Source organism: Oncorhynchus clarkii, chromosome 32, assembly GCF_045791955.1.
Source record: "Oncorhynchus clarkii lewisi isolate Uvic-CL-2024 chromosome 32, UVic_Ocla_1.0, whole genome shotgun sequence".
NCBI lineage: Eukaryota > Metazoa > Chordata > Actinopteri > Salmoniformes > Salmonidae > Oncorhynchus > Oncorhynchus clarkii.
In genome coordinates this window covers 28,830,588-28,843,003 of record NC_092178.1, presented here as the reverse complement: position 1 = coordinate 28,843,003, position 12,416 = coordinate 28,830,588, and the positions used below count along the sequence as shown (strand labels likewise).

At 42.8% G+C, this 12,416-nt stretch overlaps 1 protein-coding gene across 1 annotated transcript in view; it reads right to left on the bottom strand.

The window, feature by feature from the left end:
* LOC139391941 (uncharacterized) overlaps positions 1-690 on the bottom strand; it is a 29,773-nt gene extending 29,083 nt beyond the window's left edge. Inside the window, exon 1 of the mRNA XM_071139552.1 lies at positions 560-690. Within this exon, the coding sequence (XP_070995653.1) occupies positions 560-690 (131 nt within the window). The remainder of the gene's footprint in view (positions 1-559) is intronic.
* Between the last annotated feature and the right edge of the window lie 11,726 nt (positions 691-12,416).

Below are 12,416 nucleotides of genomic sequence, written 5' to 3'. Positions count from 1 at the left end.
CCTGTAACTAACCTTGTTCAGTCTCCTTAGGACTTTAAATGGCCCCACAAACTGCGGGCAGGGAAGCAGAGACCGACTCTGACAGAGCCAGTCCCGACAATAAGACTGCATATACCTACCCACATCCTGGTTCACTCTCTCCGCCTGCCCATTAATCTTGGGGTGAATCCCTGAAGTAAGGCTGTAGGGCCGTAGGGAGACCGGGCAGAGGGAGGAGACGGCAGGACTTAGAGAAATGGTCTACAACGACCAGGATCGTGGTGTTACCCTGTGATGGGGGGAGATTGGTAAGAACATTTATAAAAAGGTGCGACCAAGGCCATTGTGGAATAGGTAAGGGGTGTAGCTTACCTCTGGGCAGGTGCCTAGGGGCCTGACACTGGGCGCACACCTCTAGCAGGAGGAAACATAAACCCTCACGTCCTTAGCCAAGATGGACCACCAGTACTTCCCACTCAAACAGCGCACTGTCCGACCGATCCCTGGATGACCAGAGGAGGGTGACGTGTGAGCCCAATAGATCAGCTGGTCACGGACAGCAGACGGAACGTACAGATACCTAGCGGGACACTGGAGGGGAGCGGGCTCTGCACGTAACGCCTGCTCAATGTCCGCGTCCAGCTCCCACACTACTGGCGCCACCAGGCCGGGAGTATGGAGGTAGGATCCATGGACGCTCCTCTGTGTCATACAGCCGAGACAGTGCGTCTGCCTTCACATTCTGGGAACCTGGTCTGTAAGAAATGGTGAAAACAAAACGGCTGAAAAACATGGCCCACCTTGCCTGACAAAGATTCAGTCTCCTCGCTGTCCGGATGTACTCCAGGTTGAATGGTCAGTCCAGAAGAGAAAAGGGTGTTTAGCCCCCTCAAGCCAATGTCTCCACGTCTTCAGCACTTTGACGACAGTCAACAGCTCCCAGTCCCCCAAATCATAGTTTTGCGCCGCAGGGCTGAGCTTCTTTGAGAAGAAGGCACACGAGCGGAGCTTCGGCGGCGTGCCCGAGCGCTGAGAGAGCACGGCTCCTATCCCAGCCTTGGACGCATCAACCTCCCCCGTGAACCCCAAAGAGGGATCCGGATTGGCCAGCACGGGTGCCTTAGGAAAACAGAACCCTTAGGTGACCAAAAGCCATATCCGCCTCAGCCGACCACTGCAACCAAACCGGTCCTCCCTTTGCAGTGAAGTAATGGGAGCCGCTATCTGACCAAAACCCTGGATAAACCTACTGTAGTAATTGGCAAACCCTAGAAACCGCTGCAGCTCCTTTACCGTGGTGGTAGTCGGCCAATTACGCGGTTACTCTCCATCTCCACCCCTGAGGTGGAAATGCGGTATCCCAGGAAGGAGATGGACTGCTGGAAGAACAGGCATTTCTCAGCCTTGACATACAGGTCATACTCCAACAGTCGACCAAGCACCTTGCGCAACAAGGACACATGCTCGGCGCGTGTAGCGGACGGAGTATATCAGAATGTCATCGATATACACCACTACACCCTGCCCATGCTGGTCCACAAACACCCTGCCCGTGAAAAATCTCATCCACAAGGGCTTGGAAGACTGATGGAGCATTCATCAACCCATACGGCATGACGAGGTACTCATAATGCCCTGAGGTGGTACTGAACGCTGTCTTCCACTCGTCTCCCTCCCGGATACCCACCAGGTTGTAAGCGCTCCTGAGATCTAGTTTTGTGATGAAGCGCGCCCTGTGCATTGACTCAATCGCTGTGGCTATGATAGGCAGAGGGTAACTGTACTTCACAGTGATCTGGTTTAGGGCTCGATAGTCAATACACGGGCGCTGACCTCCCTCCTTCTCCACAAAAAGAAACTTGAGGAGGCGGGTGAAGTGAAGGACCGAATGTACCCCTGACGCAGAGATTCGGAGACATGTCTCCGTAGCCGCCGTCTTTGCCTGTGACAGCGGATACACTTGACTACTAGGAAGTGCGGCATCTACCTGGAGGTTTATCGCACAATCCCCCCAACGATGGGGTGGTAATTGAGTCGCCTTCCTCTTGGAGAAGGCGAGAGCCAAATCGGAATATTCGGGGGGAATGCACGGTGGAGATCTGGTCTGGACATTCCACCATAGTAGCACCAACGGAAACTCCTAAGCACCTCCCCGAGCACTCTCGCGACCACCCCATGAGAGCCATCCGTTGCCATGAAACAGTGGGGTCATGACAAGCTACCCAGGGTAGGCCTAGCACTGCGGGAAACGCAGAAGAGTCAATGAGGAAGAGACTGAATGTCTCGTTGTGACCCCCCTGCTTCACCATGCCCAGGAGAGGTGGCCTCCCTAATTAGCCCTGACCCTATTGGTCGACTGTCTAAGGCGTAAACTGGGAAGGGCATAGCCACTGGAACAATGGAGATCCCTAAACTATGGGCGAATGATCTGTCTATGAAATTCCCAGCCGCGCCTGAATCGACAAACGCCTTATGCTGGGAAAAGTAACATGCAAAAACAGGTGTGCAACAGAGGGCTCTGGATGAGAATGCTGCCGGCTCACTTTGGGTGATGCCAGAGTGCCCTGCCTGCTGCCTCAACCCCCAGAGGAACCTCCCCGACACCGACTGGCAGTGTGACCTCTGCTGCCACAGATGGTGCACGTGAAGGAACCTCCTCCGGTCTCCCTGAGCACAGCACCTCCCAGCTCCATGGATATTGGAGCAGTGGTGCTGGGGGATGGAACCGACAGATCTCTATCTGGATGTCCGCGGATAGCCAGCGGGTTATCCAGCCGAATGGACAGGTCCACCAGCTGGTCAAAGGTGAGGGTGGTGTCCCTGAAGGCCAACTCCTGAAGGATGTCCTCGCGCAAACTGCAGCGATAGTGGTCGATCAGACGATGGACCTGTCGTTCCATCCCGGCGGCCAGGGTCTGACAGTCCATTGCGAACACCTGGGTGCTCCCTGTCCCCTGCCTCAGGTGGAAGAGACATTCACCGCTCTACCGTCGGTCGCATGGTCGAAGACGGCCCGGAAGCGGCGGGTGAAATCCTTGAAGTGGTCCAGCGCCGTATTTCCTCTCTACACAGCGTTGGCCCACTCCAGAGTTTCCCCGAGAGGCACGAGACGAGGGCGCACACCCTCTCACTGCCCGAGAGAGCCGGATGAACGGTCGCCAGGTATACAGTAAATCCAGCTGCAGCAGGAAACCCTGGCAGCGTGCGGCCGTCCCATCGTACTCCCTGGGAAGTGCGAGACAAATCCCACTGGAACTGGGTGCTGAAGGAGGGAGTAGTGGAGACCCCTGTTGTGCTGGTGGGGGCGCTGGAGGGACTCTGTCTCTCCCAGCGGTCCATCGTCTGGACGACGTGATCCATGGTGGCGCCGAGATGGTGCCCCACAACATTAAGTAAATATTAAACTTTCAAGAAAACATATTTTCCCACTTCCAGGCATCAAATCCCTTTTATTATTGTCCATTTTTGTCTGATATGGACAACATTTATCTTCAACCCCGTCACAGGCGATATGGAAGTTCTCTGAACATGATTATAAAAGATAATGCTTCCTAATGCTCATGTGTCCCCCAAACCAATTTTATTATTATAAATATAAAATAATGCTATATTAAACCCTGAAATAGACACATTATGTGTCAGCGGGCTCATTTAAATAAAAAAATGCTTTCAATTCAGAATTTTAACAAATATAATCTTCTTGGGATTGTCCTTAACAATTCACACTGAGCTCAGAAAACATTAAATTCATATTTTTTCATCTTTGCTATTTTATTTAAAAAATATTGTCATGTGACGGGGTTGAGACTAGGGTGACAGGGTTGAATACTGTAACGGGGTTGAAGAGACACATCACTTTACATATAAACTAGTTTAGTTTGCTATCAAAATCCATCCAAGATTTATTAACCAAACTGCAGTAAATATGGAAACAAATCAGGCATTAGGGGAATTAAAAACATTAAACAGGTTTCATCAGAAAAGTTCAATGTGTCATCAAACTGTAGGAACATTTTCCAAGGGCATTTAGAATGCTAGAACAGCACTAGTGTCAGCATGACTATCCTTCATCTCAGGAGCACCATATTCGTTCATTCATGGTTTTCTTGCTGAGAGTCTGGCCCACACATCTCTCTCAAACTCTATGTGGCGGGATATCAAACGCTGTGGGGGTGGAATCATCTCAAGGACTTAATCAAACTGATACCTGTGGATGTCGTCTCGAGAAGGCCAGAAAAATATGTTTGGTCCTTCATGATGCATACATTTCACTTGTACACTAATTGTTATCCGTGCTGAGGATGATGCTTGGATAAAGGTAATCCTCGTATTCCACTACACACTGCCCAAGAAAACATGGATTCTGTCCACAGGTTGTGGATTTTCCTCATTGGCTGGCTGTTCTGTAGCAGCCAGGACCTTCTGCCTGAAACTGAAGTGCTGTGTGTTAAAGCATGTACAGTTTAGGTCCTTCTTTGTTGAACAAAGGCAGCTGACATCACGAGACATCAGCTCACCAGGAGCCAGGGTGAGCTGATCTTGACTTTGTGGAGGAGTGATCAAGTTCCTCAGTGCTCCTTTCATCTCCTTGCTTCTTTTGTATACTGTTCTCCACTGTTTACGCTTCTGACGCTGGTCTCTCTTACTTAAATCCCTGATGTTTTTCTTTTTCCCTGCCTCAACATTTCATCTCTGACGCTCTCTCTCAAGGTATTGTTCTCTTTTTTCTGGTTCAGCATTTCGACATGCTTGACACTGTCTTTGTTTTTCTGCTGCTGATGTGGGTGCCATCATTTCCTAGATGTTTCAATGGATAACGTTAAATTAAATATTCTTAGAATATATTAAAGTATACACTATTGAGTAATTTAGGATCTAGAGTGACTTAAAGGAACAACTGAAGTTAAGAACCACTAGGCTACCTGCCTTAAAATATATGTTTTGCTCACATGGAACACTTACAGCATGTTTCATAAGTGAATATAAACAATATACAATGTATAATATATTGAATAATTAATTTGTTTAGATTCAATATTCATAAATTAAGTAAATAACTCAACCCTGTCATAGGTTTACAACCCCGTTACAATGAAATGTGATGGGGTTGAGTGTGACGGGGTTGAGTTTTTTGGCTCAAAATGGGCTTTGCTCCTCATGTGGTGAAGGACAGGAGACCACACGGTGTGCATGAAATTAAAAGATTGTATATTTTTATGGGTTAACTTCTTGACCCTACCAATCACTGTAGCGGGATCATTTCTGTCTGCAACCATTGAATAGCATAGCGCAACAGTCAAATAATATTACTAGAAAATATTCATATTCATGAAATCACAAGTGCAATACTTTGAAACACAGCTTAGCCTTTTGTTAATCACCCTGTCATCTCAGATTTTGAAATTATGCTTTACAGTGAAAGCAATCCAAGCGTTTGTGTAAGTTTATCGATAGCCTAGCATAGCGTTATGTACACTTAGCATTAGGAAGCTTGGTCACGAAAATCAGAAAAGCAATCAAATTAACCGTTTACCTTTGATGATCTTCGGATGTTTTCACTCACGAGACTTCCAGTTACACAGCAAATAATCCTTTTGTTCCATAAAGATTATTTTTATACCCAAAATACTGAGAAGATCTTAGGAAAGGCGTGTATAGGAAATTCTCGTGATTGGGCCATAATTTATTTTTTTACATTTTTTTAATTCCTAGTCCATTAGCAATTTTTGAGTAATTTACATAAATTACATTACTATGAAACGGCAGCCCTAGATATGGACAGTGCATGGGTGCTGATAGTAGGCTAATTCAAGAAGGCCTCATACATTTAATCAGTCTTCATTTTAATTTGACCTTAGGCCCCTTTAACAACAAGACGACTTTGTGTTGGAGCCCATTTCTTCCTATTCTAGAAATAAGAGGTAGGCCTACCTGTTTCAGGGCCTCAGATTGAAGGGGTATGTGAGGACATTGTGGCTTTTGTTAAACTAAATGGCTAAAAGAATAGGCCTACCCCTTGTTCGCATAAGATCTTATTTGTATTTTTATTAAATTGCCCTGATCTATAATGAAGTGTTAGTCTGCAATGCTTTATGCTAGAAACAATGCAAAATACTGGGAAAAGACGTGACTCAGGTGCATATGGGACATATTTGGTTTGTCTCTATGACATGCAGAAGCTGCGCTACAACTTTCTATAGCTATGGAGACAAAACATTTGTTATTCTGTCAATATCAACTGACTTGAACATTTCAACAGGCTATTAAACAACATACAGTTCCTTCAGAAAGTTCACACCCCTTTACTTGATCCACATTTTGTTGTGTTGTACCCTGGATTAAAAATGTATACATTTGTTTTTTGTGTCACTGGCCTACACACCACACCCCATAATGTCAAAGTGGAATTATGATTTAGAAAATGTTAAAAATTCATTTGAAATGAAAAGCTGAAATCTCTTGAGTCAATAAGTATTCAACCCCTTCGTTATGGCAAGCCAAAATAAGTTCAGGGGTACAAATGTTCAGGGGTACAAATCACATAATAAGTTGCATGGACTCACTTTGTGTGCAATGACTACCTCATCTCTGTACCCCACACACAATTATCTGAAAGGTTCCTCAGTCGAGCAATGAATTCCAAACACTGATTCAACGACAAAAAACAGGGGGGTTTTCCAATGCCTCACAAAGAAAGGCACCTATTGGTAAATGGGTAAAAACATATATATTAATTTGAGCACAGGCACCACAAAGATACAGGCATCATTCCTAACTCAGTTGTCAGAGAAGAAGGAAATCTCTCAGGAATTTCACCATGAGGTCAATGGTGATTTTAAAATAGTTACCGAGTTTAATGGGTGTGATGATAGGAGAAAATCCCTAACAATACTAACCTAAATGACTGAGTTTAAATGAGGAAGCCTGTGCAAATTGAGCTCAGGTGCATCCTGTTTCCATTGATAATCTTTGACATGTTTTGGCATGAGTCCACCTGTGGTAAATTCAATTGATTGGACATGATTTGGAAAGGCACACACCTGTCTAAGTAAGATCGAGGCACAGATATGGGGAAGGGTACCAAAAATGTCTGCAGATTTGAATGTCCCCAAGAACACAGTGGCCTGCATCATTCTTAAATGGAAGAAGTTTGGAACCACCAAGACTCTTCCTTGAGCTGGCCGCCAGGCCAAAATGAGCAATCGGGAGAGAGGGGCCTTGGTCAGGGAGGTGACCAAGAACCCAATGGTTACTCTGACAGAGCTCCAGAGTTCCTTATTCATACAGGTTTTTCTCATTGAGATAAAATCTATTTTTCAAGAGAGACCTGGTCCAACAGCAGCAGGGGGAACAACGTTTCAGATAAAACAACTTACATACACTGACACAACATTGAACAAAACTATAGACTCATACAGTACAACAATTACATATTACTTAAAGAAAACACGAATGTCATAACTAAAAAACAGCTGAACTAAAGACAATTACACTCTTCCATGATATTTACATTAACCAGCTGTTTAAACTCCACCAACGTGACCAAATCATCACATTTTTAAATGTTCAGGAGAGAATTCCAGGACCACAGAGCTGAGTAACTAAAACTATTCCTACCATGACCTGTTCTAATTCTTGGTACTGTTAAAAGCAAATGAGAATGAGAACGTAATTTATATTTATTCACTGACCAGATTAAAAAAGAACAGTGTAAATCAGTGTATTCCAGTGTTTAAGCCTACGCTAGGTCAATGACAACAAGCCAATGGCACTGTAGAGATCACAATGATGTGTTAGATGTTTTTGATAGGTTCATTACCGGAGGGCCGCATGATATACTGAATCAAGTGCTCTCAGGGTAGTGGTTGAGGCCTGCATATACATAACATCACTAAAATCTAAAACCGCCAGTAATGTACATCGTACCAGCTCCTTCCTGGCCTCCAGAGAAAAATAAGCCTTATGTCGGTAATAAAAACCTATTCTCAGCTTGAGCTTCCTTATCAAGTTCTCCATATGAACAGTGAAGCTCGGCTTGTCATCCAACCACACCCCCAAATATTTGTACACTTGAGAAGATCTGCAGAGAAGAATGGGAGAAACTCCCCAAATACAGGTGTGCCAAGCTTGTAGTATCATAACCAAGACGACTCAAGGCTGTAATCGATGCCAAAGGTGCTTCAGCAAAGTACTGAGTAAAGGTTCTGAATACTTATGTAAAGGGGATATTTCAGTACATTTTATTGGATTTTTTGCAACATTTTTGAAAAACTTGTTTTTGCTTTGTCGTTAAGGGGTATTGTGTGTAGATTGATGAGGGGGGGAAAACGATTTAATCAATTTCAGAATAAGTCTGTAACGTAACAAAATGTGGAAAGAAGTCAAGGGGTCTGAATGCAACTATCACGTTCGTTGAGATCTGGAGACTGGCTAGGCCACTCCAGGACCTTGAAATGCTTCTTACGAAGCCACTCCTTCCTTGCCCGGGTGGTGTGTTTGGGATCATTGTCATGCTGAAAGACCCAGCCATGTTTCATCTTCAATGCCCTTGCTGATGGAAGGAGGTTTTCACTCAAAATCTCACGATACATGGCCCCATTCATTCTTTCCTTTACACGGATCAGTCGTCCTGGTCCCTTTGCAGAAAAACAGCCCCAAAGCATGATGTTTCCACCCCCATGCTTCACAGTAGGTAGTGTGTTCTTTGGATGCAACTCAGCATTCTTTGTCCTCCAAACACGACAAGTTAAGTTTTTACCAAAAAGTTATATTTTGGTTTCATCTGACCATATGACATTCTCCCAATCTTCTTCTGGATCATCCAAATGCTCTCTAGCAAACTTCAGACGGGCCTGGACATGTACTGGATAAAGCAGGGGGCACTGCAGGATTTGAGTCCCTGTCGGCGTAGTGTGTTACTGATGGTAGGCTTTGCTACTTTGATCCCAGCTCTCTGCAGGTCATTCACTAGGTCCCCCCGTGTGGTTCTTGTGATAATTTTGACCCCATGGGGTGAGATCTTGCGTGGAGCCCCAGATCGAGTGAGATTATCAGTGGTCTTGTATGTCTTCCATTTCCTAATAATTGCTCCTACAGTTGATTTCTTCAAACCAAGCTGCTTACCTATTGCAGATTCAGTCTTCCCAGCCTGGTGCAGGTCTACAATTTTGTTCTGGTGTCCTTTGACAGCTCTTTGGTCTTGGCCATAGTGGAGTTTGGAGTGTGACTGTTTGAGGTTGTGGACAGGTGTCTTTTATACTGATAACAAGTTCAAACAGGTGCCATTAATACAGGTAACGAGTGGAGGACAGAGGATCCTCTTAAAGAAGTTATAGGTCTGTGAGAGACAGAAATCTTGCTTGTTTGTAGGTGACCAAATACTTATTTTCCACCATAATTTGCAAATAAATTAATTAAAAATCCTACAATGTGATTTTCTGGATTGTTTTTTCTAATTTTGTCTGTCATAGTTGAAGTGTACCTATGATGAAAATTACAGGCCTCTCTCATCTTTTTAAGAGGGAGAACTTGCACAATTGGTGCCTGACTAAATACTTTTTTTGCCCCACTGTATATGATAAGTGCAGACACATGCAACTAACACATAGACAATGACCCACAAAATAACCCAAGGAATATGGCTGCCTAAATATGGTTCCAAATCAGAGACAACAATAAACAGGTGCCTTTAATTGAGAAACAATCTAGGCAACCATAGACATATAAATACCTAGACTAGTAAAACCATAGACTTACAAAAACCCCTAGACAATACTAAAACACATATATGACCCTTGTCACATCCTGACCTAACCAAAATAATAAAGAAAACAAAGTAAACTAAGGTCAGGGCGTGACAGCAACGATACTTTTGGGGCGTTCACATGCAATTGGAATTATCGGAAGTTCGTAGTTCCGCCTGGGAAGTTTCACTTGATCGACACTCCAATTTGTAATTACAAGTGGAAACCGGGAATGTTCGTTTTCACCACTGAACTGTTACCTTTTAAACCAAAAGATGACAACAAATCAATATTTGACCATTACTAACTTCAATCAATATGGATAGTGTAGCTAGTTTGACCATGTTGTCAATGTTAAGCAAGCTAGCTAACTTCATTATTAGTTAGCTTATCAAGCAATCTAAAATCTTATTTGTTGAAGATTTGTTCCAACCTTAAAAGCACTTGAACACAATCATGTCGGCTTTACAACATCCCACTACCCAGTTTCCCACTTCCCACGAGCATGTGAATGCCCCATAAATCCTCCCATCTCCAGAATTTTTATCTAGCTTTCGATATCTTCAATGTCGAGCATAAATCTATGTTTGGATATTGTCTCCGTTAAATGAGTATAGATAAGTGATAAGGAAAATGTATTAAATTGATTAAACCCATAAGCATTCATGTGATGTAAAAAACTGTGAGGTAAAAACTCTGTAGCCCTTACAGGGAAACAATCTGAAGACATTCCGCTCTGAAGAGAAACACAACAATGTCACTTGACAATGTCATTATCATGTGTGAAAAAATATATTAAAGTCTTGGATTGAAAGTTTGATCGAGATTAAATCTTTGTTTACACAGTTTGTGCATACTGTATCTAATTAAATGTTATTTTAAATGTCAGTATGTCGCTGAGAATGTTGACCTAAGTTCTTTCTCACGGGTTTATAAAGCATGTAAGGCCTTATTATCCAGTAGAGCTATCACTTTAATAGGACAAACCTTTTCACATTTCTGTAACGACCTACCTCGGAAAGAAAACACCCAAACTGGAATCTCTTGCTCTCCTTTAAGCATTGAGGGGGAGATATTGTTAATCCATCTTTGATTTATATCTGTAATAGAGAAGCAAGCTGTAAAAATGTCCTATTCATAGTGACACTTAAAGAGCCCTTAGACATGGAAGTACTTAGCTTTATATAAAATACCAGTCAGAAGTTTGGAAACACCTACTCATTCAAGGGTTTTTCTTTTTTTATACTATTTTCTGCATTGTATAATACTAGTGAAGACATCCAAACTATGAAATAAAACATGTGGAATCATGTAGTAACCAAAACAGTGTTAAACAAATCAACATATATTTTAGATTCTTCAAAGTAGCCACCCTTTGCCTTGATGACAGCTTTGCACACTCTTGGTATTCTCTCAAACAGCTTCACCTGGAATGCTTTGACAGTCCTGAAGGAGTTCCCACATATGCTGAGAATTTGTTGGCTCATTTTCCTTCACTCTGCGGTCCAATTCATCCCAAACCATCTCAATTGGGTTGAGTTCGGGTGATTGTGGAGGCCAGGTCATCTGATGCAGCACTCCATCACTCTCCTTCTTGGTCAAATAGCCCTTACACAGCCTGGAGTTGTGTTGGGCATTTTCCTGTAAAATAAAGGTTACATTACATTAGCAGAGAGGTTTGGAACTCTATTTCTTATTGGTCTATTAACTAATTTATCACTTGGTGATGTTACCAGGCAGGCCAAAACTCCATCCCGCGAGTGAGCCACCAAAAAATATATATAATTTCACCAAATATTTAGGAAGAGGCCATCATTTCATGGAGTCTGTGAAGGAAGAAACCACATGGAAAAAGTTGTCCAAAAAAGGTCAAAAAAACAGATTTTCACAAAGTCAAATGAATTTATTGTGTTTGAGGTTTCATGATGCTTATTTCTAAACCAAAGTAAATAATTTAAAGATTTTTTGGGACAACAGTTGTGGTCTCTATAAGCTTCAATATGGGGTTCTAAACCTAGCGTGAAAGTGCATCCTTGTATCTGTGTGCTAACATAGTCAAAATGTTGGGGTAAGTTGAGCCAATGATTGAGCCAATGGCAAGTTGAGGAAATTGAAGTGTTTACTTCCTAGGCATAATGCAAGGCATTATAGCTGGAATATAAGGTAACAACAGGGCCTGGCCGTTGTTAAAAGCATTTTTCTTAAGTACAAAGTGTTTTTTAGTTGTTAAGACTGAGTTAAAAGAGTGATTGTGTTGAATTGTGTTTTGGAAATAAAAATAGACATGGTTTTAAAAGGGTAGTGGTAATATTTCATTCAGTACACACATTTGCAGACGGCTTAACTTACCCTCTCCCGTGGTTCAATACCACTTTTTTTGGACAAGCTATGTTTTCAAAATGTTTACAGAAATGCAGATTATTTCCAGGGATACATAACATCCTGAAATACAGTATATGTAGATATCTTTATTAGAAAGAATATGATATTTCCCTTGACGGAGTGATGCTGAATGTAAAATAAAATGACAAACAAGGTTGAGGTTCTCATAGTAGAGTACCAGTCTAAAGTTTGGACAAAGCTACTCTTTCAATGGTCTTTCTTTATTTGTACTATTTTCTACATTGTAAGATAATAGTGAAGACATAAAAATATGAAATAACACATATGGAATCATGTGGTAAAAACAAAAGT